The following is a 14,389-nucleotide window of genomic DNA, read 5'->3' as shown; positions in this document are numbered from 1 at the left end:
CTTAGAGGCTAATTTAGTATTTCCTTCCAAATGACCGCGAAGCAGAACGTCATTCCATTTGTCGCTTAGAATTTCGATGCTAGCTGAGGCTTAAAGGAGAGCGCCTTCGAAGAGAGCAGTAGCGACAAAGGCTTTTTATTTCATGCGGAGAACGCGCATACTTGTGCCTTGTTGGGGTTAATTTGGATTAGATTTAGTCAACTTGTGGTATATCTCGACTATATTATATAACAGGCTCAATTGAGTGAATATTAAAAATATATATATATATATTAGAAATACCTAGTACAAATCTGTAAGAATGCTAATCCATAAGTAAAAGGTGAAAAATTTCAATAGCAGCCTAACCAAGTTTATACTTATTGAATATTTGGGGAGGCATGTACTTTTAACGCTGGCAGCATTTCCTCGCTGTATTGCGAAAAGATTTGTACTTTACAAGCAGGAGGCATGGTGAAATAGGAGCACGCACTTACATTCTATGTTATATAATTGTCATTTTTTAATAAACATTTTTTTTTATAGAACAGGGGGCAAACTATAATAGATATTTTAAGCGAATCGTATTTATATACATTTATTCAAGTGTAACATCATAACCTAATATTAATAAAATCTATTTATAACCAAGTTTTATTACCATAGCAGATTATGAAAATGTATGTACTGCAATATTATTTCCTGATTTTCACTCTTGTTCAATATGAATGTTTTACAACATCCAAGTGTTTGCTAGACAACGAAGAGTTCTCTCTTTGTGGCTGGAAATGTCCAGTGACGTGTATTAATTTTAAATTACTGAAGGAATCCTTAATATCCTTATGCCCCGAGAAGTGGGAATGTTCTGTAGGATGTCGGTGCTCAGCTGGTTATGTGCGTGATGAATATAGTAAGAATTGTGTGACGATTCAAGATTGTCCAGGTATGTTGGTGACACGTTTTGGTTTAGTTTTTCTTATTCGGGTGCCACTTTATTCAAAAGGTTCGCTGTTAACTTGGATTGACGGGCTGCTAAGCATACAGCTCCGAAGCGGATGAGATGCCGCAACCACGACTTCTTCCTTCTACCACTCGATTACCTTAAATTTTGCCTATCATACTGTTCACGGACATGCATTACTTTTATATCTCGTATTTCATATGAATATATTTCTACTTAGAACACGTTAAAGTAAGTAATATATTTCCACAATATAGCCTGGCACCATTATTTGGACAGGCAATTAATAAAATTAATCTTTTATGTCCAACACAATTATACAGTATATACTTAACCTGCAAGTAATAATAATAGTTAAAAATTGATAAATGGAGTCCATGTGGAAGTGTACGTTTAACGGTAGAACTTTCTCGCTGCATTGCGATACTTATTAATTTTTAAGAACACTACAAAAATATTCAGTAAATTATTATATAATAATATAGGAGAATAAAATATATATTATACTATGTAACATATATTTGTTTACTCTGCATTCTAGGTTTCCATGTAAGCAAATTAAGCAATAGGTTTCTGGGTCACTGTTGAATTCTGTGAAAGTGTTGCAACATAATTTTGGAACCTGGAAAATGTTCAATGTACTTTCCCGCATTAGATTTGATACAAGGTTGATATTTAGGACGTGTTGGCCTAGTTAGTGGCTTGACCGTACGCTTCTGGAAAACGGAAAGGAAGACATCGTGAGGAAACCGCCAGGCCCAAAAAAACACATTGTCAGGCACAATCGCTTACTTGTCTATAAAGTATCAAAATAATCTCGAAACAGATAAAAGGAATAAAGACACTCCTTAACTGTACGAGTAAGCGAGTGTTAGATGTAAAAATATACAGAAATACAAGATTGAAACGCGCGAACTCACATCAAAGGTTCGCTTTGAAAATTAATGGCAAGATTAATCTCGGAAAGGTTACATGCATTACTTTTTTATGTCTCAAAGAAACTAGAAGTTTTAGTGAAGACGGCTTTAATTTTTTTTCGACAATTTCCCCATAAAACTGTCAAACGACATACCTAAGTCTTCATCACGCTATATCTATTCGTGAAGGTATGAAAATCTATGGCAGTAAATAAAAAAAAGGAACTTTATTGCACATGATGTAAAACAATGTTTAGTTAAAAGAGATGCAGATGCCGATAAGATGCACTAGCCCTCACTAAAATTCCCTATGTCATGGGCAACTAGTCTCTTCCATTTGACATATAATCAAGGTCAGACTCAATGTAACTTTACTAATATCTAGCTAGCATCTAGCTTTCATCACCTGTGACCATTTCAAATACAGCATTTGTGTCACCGCCATTGAACTTATCTAACATTTGGCGACACCAGTCCACCTGTAAATCGGGAATCAAACCCAACTTCGAGGCTGTGGGCATAAAGTATCACCCCAATCAGCCATTGAGCTATTGGGATATACCCCTCAAGATGAGTAGTTAATTGACCGTGATTATCAGGGCCATTTGTCATTCATATTTTACTGAATGATCCAATATAAATCGATTATTTCTGTTAATATATTTAATGTAATGTAATAAATGTTCTTAAAAAGATACTATTGTAGATAACGGTAAAACGCGAAAAATTGCATTTTTTAGTCTGACAGATTTTTTCCGTAATCTATTAAATCCGCTCTTTTGTGGATAGTCTGCCCGGGCTGACTCCAAAATCAACCCAAATTTGGGGGTAATTCCCAGGAAAATTTTCTGGTTATTAGTATACTACCTTGTAATCATTTTGAACGTTGTAAAGTTTCCACATCTAAAACATTTTAATGATAAATAATAAAACGGCTTGTTCAATATGTTATGTTTTACATAAGTTCACCTATTTTTGTATCAATTCTAAATTGACAAAAATAATGATTGAATTGCAATACACAGTAACACAATCCTTATACTAACAAAAATTGCAGACATGTATAAATAATAAGCAAATTAAATTTGCATTTAGTACCCAATAAGTTATCATGAAGGTTGTGTCTTTTGGTTTGTTGCTTATCACCGTGGTAGCGGGAGCGCCCACGATCATCAATTCGATCCCCAACTACATCACCGAGAGGCAACTGTTAGACCAACTACGTTATAAAAGAAAAATTACGCCTGGATATGGCGTTGGAATGCAGTTAGGCGTGGGTTCACCACTAGCTTTGTCATCTCACATCTCCTCATACCTTCCATACCAATGGAACATGCGACCTTATATGAACCCGTATGGCTATTCGAACTTCGGCTACCAATCAATGTATGGATGTGGACGGGGCCTCCTAAGATCTGAGGACCAGAACGACCAAGAAGAACAAGAGCATTCACAGAACAGGCATTCAGAAATATCACCTTCAAACTTGGCAAGTGTTGGACAGCTGGTCACAACTCCAGGTGGTGCAGCGTATGGTGTATTCCCTAATGTCCCAAGCAACGACTGCAATGTTCCCCTGTTATTCAGCTGTGCCCCGACCATCGTTCCGGGGAAGATAGCGCAAGGATCTTCACCGATATATGGTCTGCCAGGTTTCAACGGCTTCCGTGATGTAGATTATGCTGCAGATCCTCATATGCAACAGCACGCAGTCCATGAACATACTGCTATGGATGACGCGAGCCAAGTTGAGAAAGATTAATGTTCTATTATCATAGATTTTTACCATAATTGTAATAGGTATATTAATAAACTATTATTTTAAAATGTCGTTTTGTTTCATTTTAATATAAAATCGTTCTTCTAATAAATTCGTTTCGAAATTCTAAATTCAAATCTTTATTGTTATGTTAATAACAATAAAGTTAAAACGTTATACTTTATTACAATAAGGAGCTTGGTAAGACACAGCAATGTTGTGGGAGTGCTCCATCATAGTTTTACATACATTTTTTATCTTATAAGATACACTATTTATTTGCTTTGGCTTCACATTGCCATTTACTGCTTTTTACATTTATAAGATTAAATAAAGTCAGTGTAATAATACTATTATATAATAATGCCTTTAAACATTTGGTAAACCTCAGGTTATTTGCCTTGCTCTTCAAAATTTTCGGTAATTTGTTATATATTTTTATTGACGATGTCAATGGTCGTAATTGATGCAATCCCAATCTAGACATAACTTCTCTGACTACATTACTTGTTATCATATAATATAAAAATATATTTTAAACCTATTTTGGTAAATTACATTGGCAGGGCAGCTTTTTTTTAATTCTATAATTATGTTAGTTCCTTTCTTCAAATATAATGTAAAATTTATGATCGTTGCATCAACAAAGCCATAAGAAAGATTTCTTAAAATGTACTGTTACCACTTCTATAGCATCTCTTGTTTTTGTATTAAAATTCAGCTCAATATACATAATATTCTTTGACACTTGAATTTACTTGAAACGGTTTTACCAATTCTTAAAAGGCTAGCATAGGGCGGCGGCATTACTTAACATCAGGTGAGCCAACTGCCAGTTTGCCCCCTATTCTATAAAAAAATCGCAACATAGTAGTAATATGCGTACGTACGTACGGGTGGCGTATAATCTAGATCGCAGGTTCGATTCGTGTTAAACAATAACTGTCCGAATAATCCCAGGCCTTCAGAATTTTTTTCGGCATTTTAAACAGGCCTAATAGGACAACCTAATCAGTTGATTAACGGAAATTTGTAGTTTTGTCATTTTATTTGTTTTTTTATGATAAACGGACGGAAAACAGAAAAACAAACAGAATTCGCGAGTGCGTTGCTGGTCTTTGAGAAATCGAAATAAAATTCCTCAATTTTTAACCAAGTTATAAAACATTGATGTAGGTGTAGGTAATGTTAAGGATAGTCACACACAGGCACAGACAGGTATCGAATCTACAACCTCAAGGATTAGAGTTGCACGCTTAAACCACTAGGCCAACATTGGTCTGAACGATAATAAATATAGCTTAATTTGTGACAGAATACGCTACAATTTACCAAATATTCTTTCATTATTTTTCGAAGTTAGCGCATTACAAATAGTGAAGTACCACTAGAAACTTTTTTGATTTTGTACTTTATATACTATCTATTGAACTTGACTGACTGAACAATAGAAATATCTTTATTATCACAATAATCTTATGATCAAATAGCGCGCAATGGTAGAATAGTATATAAAAAGAATTCAAATTCAAAATCATTTATTCATATAGGGAACCCCATATACACTAATGAAAAAAAAATGAAATGCTTCTAATATTACATCTACTGCCAGTTCTCAAATCAAGGGCGTAGAACGGATGAGAAGAACTGGCAAAAACTATTCGCCACTCTTTTCAATCGCCAAGTTTTTTGTTTTGCGCAACGATTGTAAGGAGTTGCAACCATTACACCTTGTTCCACATGACATCTTAAGTAATTAATAATAATAAAATAAATGAAAAACAAAGGTTTGTCCTCTATCAGCAGGAGGCATGGTGAAATAGGAGCTCGTTTCTCGTAGGAACAATACGCAAATAGTCCTTTATTCCTATGAAATAAGGTTCAAATAATATAATAATCAGATTTCAAATATGAACGGAAACATAGTATGTATTTGGGGTTGTTTTAACATATCTACATTTAGAAATAAGTGTACGTTGTTTCACCGAAATCTCGACTCTCATTTGGGGATGTACATTAAGACTTATAGTATAAAACGAGAGGTAGAGCTAGACTGCTAAATACGAAGGTTTGCGACGCGTACGGTTTTTTTCTCTTAGTTCTCTTTTATTGAATGGAGGCGTATTTTTCTGTTGACTGTCTTAAGTATGTCAGTAACAGTGGCGAATCTGACATACTAAAATATTATATATACCTTTTTTATACAAATACAATACTTAATTATCTTTGTTATATTAAAAACCCTTCACTGCGTTTTGTCACCAGATTTCCGTATGTTTCCTTTATTTCCTTTTATTTTTCATAAGCATATGTGGATGACACACACTTTTGTCGCTAATGGTACTTGGAACCGCATCAATTAATGTCTGATTCAGAAAACAGCATTAAAGGTTCTAAAGGAGCAAACTTTTAAAATGTATTTAATGTGTTTTATATATTTGTAATTATTATTTAAATAAGGAACATTTTTTACTTGTAAAAGCAATATTAATTCAAATATATTTAATAGTAATTTATTATCTACGTAACTATATTCGTTCTTAGCTGAATCAGTGTTGGAATTTGCTGAATTCGCGTGGCCTCTTTACAACACGTACCTGCTTACGTGATTGTATGATAAACAATTATATTCAATTTCTTTCAATACTTTGAATCATAACATTTTTAGTTATTTAATTTTATAACAAAAACCTTGGTTAAGTCCTTAGATTGCAGTAATCTCTCTTTTTTCGTCTGAGGCCTTACACAAGTCGTAAATTTTTGGGACCAATGTGCTGGTCATTGTATTGTTTTCCTTTGTTATTAGTACCTGCGTCAGTGTATCTTCTCCTCTGTATTGCGATACTTATTCGTTTAGCGAGGAAAGCACCAGCTCTGGGGTCACCGGCACACTTCAACCCCACGACCCAAGAGCCTCTACTCCGAAGGAAAGAAAATCAAAATTGATCTTATACTTCTTCTTCTTCTATAGAAAATGACTTCTAAAGAAATTTGTACGAAACAAAATCCTTTTTGCTGCCTTTTTAATCTATACAACTTGGTACTTACTGAATTCTTTACACAAAAAGATTAGACACTAAACATTAATGAATACAATTGAAATAACCAAACATATTACATACGTTTTTAAACATATACTTCACGTTTGAAGCAATCTACTAATTATTAAATATATTTTAATTCATTATTATAAATTATGATAAAAATTATTTATTTTTAGAGTTATCTTTGTTTACATAAGTTCATCATATCAATATTTTGTTTTGACACGAAAACAAAGTACAATTCACGGAAATTTAATTATTATAACTTCTTTTGAAACAGGTAAATCATGACCATTGTCTATATAATGTTACAACATTGTACTAAATATAATAAAATCCCGTGTATCAAAATATTTTGACATACTAAGCACCTAAGTATCGACTATCGCCCAAACCCAATAACCTATCTTAATCCATTTTTGACCACCTGAGTTATTCATTCTAATCCAAATATTGAGAAAAGTGTGCCAATAACCAATCGAAGGATAGCCATCTGTCGATACAAGCTATCTATGGTAAGTCGGATCGGTGTATGTGGATAGATCTTTGTATGAATGTTCACCTGTGCCACTATCCTATACCTATTAAAAATTAACTTACACCACTTTTTAAAATAATTAAAAAGCAAATTGAAATGTTTTAAACATAGACATGTACATTTTAATATTATTTGTACGGTTTTATTAATTTATTTGGTTTATATTGATGATTAATTATGAGTGTAAAGAGCAAAGAGATTGTATTATATCCACCTTGTATGGATTGACTTCGCAGGGTTTGGTTATTGGTATAGATATAGGAGATTGACTGTCACAGTCTGAGATTAATTATTGGGTTCTTTCGTAAGAATCTTACTTTCAATGTTATTTTACGGTTACAATAGAGATCTGGCAAGGCTAAATCGGTCTGAAGCACTGATTTTCTTGATGAAAATATAAGAGTTATACATATATTGGGTGCACCATCTATAACTTTTTTCTAATTGAAAAAAAAAAAACACGCTTTTTATGAGGTGATTTTTTTCACTGCTAAGTGAAGGTTGTTCATGCCATTTATGTATTAAAAAAGACATCGCTCATAATCGTTTACAGGCCAACTTCGAAACATCAAAATTACAAAATTATCAATTACTTTTTATACTTTTTTCAGAATCGGATCTATAGCCGCAATTTCTGACAGAATCCTAAAGGTCTTGAATTGTCCTGGAAGCATTCGCATATTTCTATAGAAAAAAAATAATTTTGAATTTATAAAAACATAATTTTTGCATTCACGTCTTCAATGATATGATAATAAAGCTTGTAACATATTATGTTCCTTGTGATTATTTTTCTTAGAACTCAAATATTTTATTTAACGACTGATTACTGTTACACATTTAAATATTAACTTTACACGTTGTTTTACATTATTTGTTTCTAATTATGACTTATTCTGTCCTGATTTTTAATTAAATATGAAAGAAATACGAGATAAAATAGGCTTAAATTACACATCTCGTAACAAAAAATAACTATTATTAGTTAGCAATATTTGTACAAGTACGCTGTGGAATCTTTTTATGCATTAGGCATGAAGCGAAATAACATAAAATTTAATTACGATTACATATAATTTCTTTAAAAGTAAATGTTGCTGACATGTTGTGTATTTGTAGACTGGACATCTATAGTTTTAAAGCAGTGGCGATATACCCTTCTGTTTTACGATAGTAATAATGAATTAAATAATCAAACGCCTTAGCAGCCTTTTTTTTTAATGAGGTGGAAATGCACTAATGCAGGCCCGCATCAAGAATCTCGAACTTGACGCGGGGACTGGATCTACACTCAAATCCCTCTGCTATTCAGAGGGCTAGCGAGACCTCATCCACTAATAACACCTCAGCCCAACACACGCCCTTAAGATGGGCCCTCGGGGTTCGCTAGGCATTCTACCCAAGAAGCCTTAGCAGCCTGTCCCATATTAACATGGCTGGACATTTATTTTTTGAAGCATTTTGAGAAATAAGAAGTAATATTATTAGATAAAGCGTTGCAAGGGTTGCATCTATTTACAAATCCCATGTGAACCAAATACTTGGCGATGAATAAGAGCTGCGGGCGTATCCTACTATCATTTTAAATATTCATAAGTGTACATAGTTAAAAGAAATGTTGATATGAATGAATTTAATACTTTACAAATCTATCTTTTATAAATATTAGTATTCAGCTTCTCAGTATTTGTAAAATATATAAAATTGTATTTTATTTATTATATAAAATCGTTTAATACAAATATAAATAATGAGGAAATTAATCTGGATGATACAACTGTATTTCTTGGGATCACCTTGGATTCAAAACTTCAGTGGTCCCCTCATATCAACGGATTGGCGAAGAGACTTAGTTCTGCAGCTTACGCGGTTAAAAAATGCGCTCACTGACTGATGTCGATACAGCTAAACTTGTTTATTTTAGTTACTTTCACAGCTTAATGACTTGTGGCTTATTGTTATGGTGTCATGCTGCTGATGTCGAATCTGTTTTCATTCTGCAGAAGAGGGCTATTCGTGCAATCTATAATTTAAAATGTAGGAAATCTCTGAGAGATAAATTCAAGGAAATTAATATACTTACCTTTCCCTCGCAATATATTTATGAAAATATTATGTTTGTATACAAAAATAATGATAAATATACTAGATTAGAACATACGCACAATGTTAATACTCGGAACAAACGCAGGCTGCAATCCCCGTACTAGACTATGTAAAGTTAGTAATTCTTTTTTGGGAAAAGGGATACTCTTCTTTAATAAAATCCCAGAGGCTCTTTTATCTCTACCTTTTAATAAATTTAAGAAATGTATTAAATAAAAGCTGTGTAAAAAGGCTTACTATAAAGTTACTGATTATCTAGTTGATAAAAGGGCTAGTGCTGGGCAGGCTACCTCTAATTAATTTGATGTCTTTGTTTTAAATATTGTTTGATGATTTGCTTTTTTAAAAGAGTACCGAGAGTTTTTTACGCCGGCTTTTTCTCTCGGCCTACACCCTCTGTCTTCTTTGCCGATGAGTAGAGATGCCTACAGGTTGGAATTGATTGACGTGGAATAAGTGATACCTAGATGATCTTATGTTCCAAAATAAACGTATTTTATTTTTTATTATTTTATTAGCAGTATGGTGCCACAAATGTTGCTGTATTAAATTGTCATATATATTATGGCTTTGTGGACATCGGCTCCTATTTTGTCGTATCTAATATATAATCTAATATATCTTAACATCAGGTGAGCCTCCTGCCCGTTTGCCCCCTGTTCTATATAAAAAAAATAATAATCTATAAGTATTTCCGAACCAACATGTATGTATAAACTCATACAAGGCAAGAAATATGACATCACACAAATTTTACACACATAAACATACACATCAATTATATTATAACATAAGCAAGCTAGCAAGGGAAAAACGAGCGGCAACAAAATAAATAATAACAAAAACTAAATATAAACTTTAAATTAAGAACAATTTGGTTTTTTAAATAGAAATTTTTATTTGCAACGTAAAACAGAAATATTGTACGAATACAACAGCTGTTGGCCAACTAATCTCCATTATTAGTCTCATTTCAATCAATCAATCAATCAATCAAAAATCATTTATTCATATAGGTAACATAATGTACACTTATCAATGCCAAAAAAAAGAAATATACATTAAATGATTCTAATTTTACAATTACTGCCAGTTCTCAAATCAAGGTCATAAAACGGAAGAGAAGAACTAACAATAAACTCTCCGCCACTCCTTTAAGCGAAGAAGTCTGCCAAATATCTGTTAAATTGGCATCGTTGTGCAGGATATTTTAAAGTAATGTTGAATCAATCCTGCTTATAAGGATCAGGATTTATAATTTGAAACATATTTAATTAATTCAAGTTCTTCTGCTATAAAATTGATGATAAAATTTAATATTATTAGGGTGGTTATACACACGTTACAATAGTAATATAAGACATAATTCGAAGCTTCCTCGGACTAAGAATTAGTCTCACTATTCAAAGGGGGAAGTATCTTCGGAACTTTGCATAAGGGTTTTTGCTTTGTTTTTTGTTTAATTAAATTATATAAGTTATTTTTATAATTATACATACATTTATAGTGTTAAATATAATTAAACATTAATTAATTAAACGTTAGAAACTTCTATTTTTGTGTTAAATATTAAATTGATAAATAAAATAAGTATTTATCTAATTTAAATCATTATTATTAATAGAAGTTCAGTATATTTTTGAATTAATATTTAAATTTTATCTCAAACATAAATAAATAATTTATATATTTAACGTGTATAAATGCCCTAATTTCGCAAAACGTTTAGCGAAGCAAATCTTTACTACACACGTTTCTTTTTAATGAATTAAATCACGTTCAGTAGTAATTGTAACGTTTCCATATTAAAGAATTTTAAATATAAATACCAATGTCGATCGAAGCAGCATCATTCACAACGACGACCCACAATGAAGACAATCATAGTGTTATCTGCATTGGCGACTATCGCCATTGCAGTACCAGTGTGGGACAATGGCATCAAGCAAGACCCTCAGCACAACGCGATACACAAAACCATCAAACGCGAAAGGAAGTCCACCATTCAAGAATCTCCAGCTGACCTATCATTAGACAACGATGAGTCATCTCTTACTGGTATCTCCAAGGAGCCACTCAATCACAAAACACATAGTTTTAGAAAACCGGTAATAGTGAAGAAGAAATTCGGGTACCAAATCTTCAGAGATTCTGATGAAGAACTCGCCCAAGCTCAACCCCGCGAAAACTGCAGAAGGCAGTTCAGATTCAAGCTCTGCGATGAAAGTGATGAAACCGCTGTCAACAACATGAGAACAATTAACACTGAAAATGTTGAGGAGAGAGACGTTCAGCATAGTTTGAAAATGGCTAAGGAAGCAGTTGAAATATTGCAAAGGGATCTACAAAAGATCGAAGAAAGCACTAAAACCATGCACAAAAATCATTTGGAAGAAGATATGGAAGATAAATTACACAGGAACATTGAACATGTTAAGGAAGCATCTCAATTATTAAATCAAAATATTGGAAACCTTGATGCTCTCGCTTTAAAAGCAATCTCGTCCAAAGAAATAAACCTAGAGAAAACAGACTCAAAATTAGAAGAATCCAGAATGGCTCAGTGGAAGGAAGCAATTGAAAATATTCAAAAGAATGTTGAAATTGTAAAAAACATAGAGGACACATTTAAAAGTGCAGAGCTAAGCCATACATTATCTGGTGAAGATCTCGATGTATCGAAAACAAAACATATTGAAAAGGTAGATTTAAGACATCATACCTTGGAGAAAAACGAAAAAACAAGAGCAAACACAGAAGAAAACTTAGAAGAAAATATTCAACATAAGAATGCTGAACTTGAATCTGATATGGAATCATATGCCACCGAAGCCAAACAAACACATGCTAGTCTTCATAGTGATAGTTTGAAACTTGAAAATGTCAGAAACTGGGATATAACTGAAAATGTAAGAAATGCTGAAATTAATGCTAAGCAAGAGAAGAGTAACCTTCAAGAGTTTAACAACGAATCACCACAACAGAAAACAGTAGAAGAAAAATCTTTGGAAACATTAAAACAAGAAGAAAAATCTGTCCATCATACTGATGCAGATGATTTTCAAGACAAAAAAGAAACGAAAAAGACAGACATAATCAACGAACTAGAAAAAGATACTCATACTAAGATTCAGCATGAAAAAACTGTCAACACCGAAAACAACGAAAAATTATTAGAAAGATCCAATCTGAATGTCGTTGAAGAGGTCAGGAAACATAATATGCAAGATGAAACAATTTTAAAATCTGCAGAAGACAAAAACAGTGTGGTAAAAACAAGCGACTCAATAATCGCTGCTATGGATAATAAGCATATGAAAAATGAAGTAAGAAACGAAGAAAAAGATTCTGAAGCGTCGGAAAGTAGGAATATTCATACCGAGGACATGTTTACAGCCAAAGAAGCTTTAAATAAAGATTCGTTAGGTGTTGAAAAATCTGATGAAAAGAAGTCTATTATAGAATCTAACTTAAATTTATTAAATGCAGATGCTATGATGCGTTCTGCAGACGATGTTAACGAAGACGTAACATCATTAAAAAATGCAGAATTAGGTGATGCTAGTCACCTTCAAATGCGTGAAGCCATAGAACTAACTTCTGAAGATAAGAAAGAAAAATCAGCTACTGAAAAAGAACATGAGATCAACACCATGAGTCAAGCCGAAAACCTTAAAGAACTTGAGCGGTTACGTAGCGCAATGAAAACAGACAACAACGATAAGACAGGTTTTGAAAAGTCTGGTGTAATCGAATCTACTAAAATACATGAACACGTTGATTCTAAAACAACTGCAGACAAGCAAATGAATCATAACATTGAAGTTTTTCAAAAGTCGGTTGACTTGAAAAATACTGAAGAAAATAACAAAAATTTTGCAAAGGACCAAACTACATCACTGAAAAATAAAAACGAAAAAATGATGGATCAAGGAAACAGTATGCGATTTGTTGATGAATATGCTGATCGCAACTTACCAGTCAACGCTGCCGATTTAGGAAATGATTACCAACAGAGAATGTCAGAGATGGATTATTTTAACAATATGAATTTACAGCACAATGCACAACTGGAAGCAGACAAAAATCTCGACTTTCATACATCATCTCATATTAACCAAGGTATGTCCGAGTGGGACAGAAATCAGCAACACTTCCACTCTATGTTACGACCACCACCTTTCATGCCCTGGATGCACGACCGCCTCAGAAGCAACGTCGACTCGCAACTTGGAAACCATCATGAAAACTTGGGAAATATGCAGATAGATCACCATCAACACGAACACCATTTCAACAATATGCACTCAGACGGACATCATCACCACCATCACCACGCATTGCCAATGGGAAGATTCGTTAACAACATTCAAACAGGCATCAACCACGATCTACTGAATGGACCAATGATGAGGGAGAATATGATGGAAAACGGAGGCGCTATCGATTTAGATACTTCAATGCAGCCTAGTATGAAAATAAACATGCGAGATGCGTTAGATCAAAACGGAATGAAGTGGAATTATCAACCAACTGGAAAGTCTGGCTTTGGCTCGGGAACAGTTGGTGTATTCCCTAACGCCAATAGCGGATGTGGGATTCCGTTGCTATTAAGCTGTTCACCGTCTGTTGTGTCTGGAAGTTTGGCGAAGCAGTCCTCGCTCGGGTTTTCCGGACACAATTTCAGGTCTGGTGATGACATGAGATTTTACACAAAGCGTGATGCTCAGGGAATAAATGAAATCAAAACAACGAATCTTAAAAACTTCTCAACTACTAGTTGAAATGGAATCTATGAACCGATGGAATACGGTCGATTATTGCACGACATGAACGAAACGCTTTCATTATTTGATTGTAAAAATAGGTTAAGTTATTATTGTATTGTAGTTGAAAACACATCACAAAGTTAATAAAGCATTTTAAAATATTTGTATTTTCTTATATTCCATGTAATTTTCAATAGTATAAAACTAAAAAGTACAGTTTACAATAATATTAACTAAAACATTTGTTTTAGTATCAAGCTATAAGTAAACTTGATTGTTTGTTTCAAAACATTTTTACTCAATCATTAATACATGT

The 14,389-nt window shown here is 33.2% G+C and overlaps 1 protein-coding gene across 1 annotated transcript; it reads left to right on the top strand.

Annotated features, from left to right (window-relative positions):
• The first annotated feature begins 11,169 nt into the window (after positions 1 to 11,169).
• LOC110999466 (ERC protein 2-like) lies at positions 11,170 to 14,234 on the top strand. Its single transcript, XM_022268523.2, has one exon. The coding sequence runs from the start codon at positions 11,176 to 11,178 to the stop codon at positions 14,086 to 14,088; it is 2,913 nt and encodes a 970-aa protein (XP_022124215.2). The 5' UTR covers positions 11,170 to 11,175; the 3' UTR covers positions 14,089 to 14,234.
• The last annotated feature ends 155 nt before the right edge of the window (positions 14,235 to 14,389 follow it).

The sequence above is a fragment of the Pieris rapae genome, chromosome 11, assembly GCF_905147795.1.
Source record: "Pieris rapae chromosome 11, ilPieRapa1.1, whole genome shotgun sequence".
Taxonomy (NCBI): domain Eukaryota; kingdom Metazoa; phylum Arthropoda; class Insecta; order Lepidoptera; family Pieridae; genus Pieris; species Pieris rapae.
This window is presented reverse-complemented; position numbering and strand designations above follow the sequence as displayed.

What these genes read in the sequence shown, in the direction of transcription:
- LOC110999466 (XM_022268523.2), top strand. Translation starts at nt 11,176, where the DNA reads ATGAAGACAATCATAGTGTTATCTGCATTGGCGACTATCGCCATTGCA.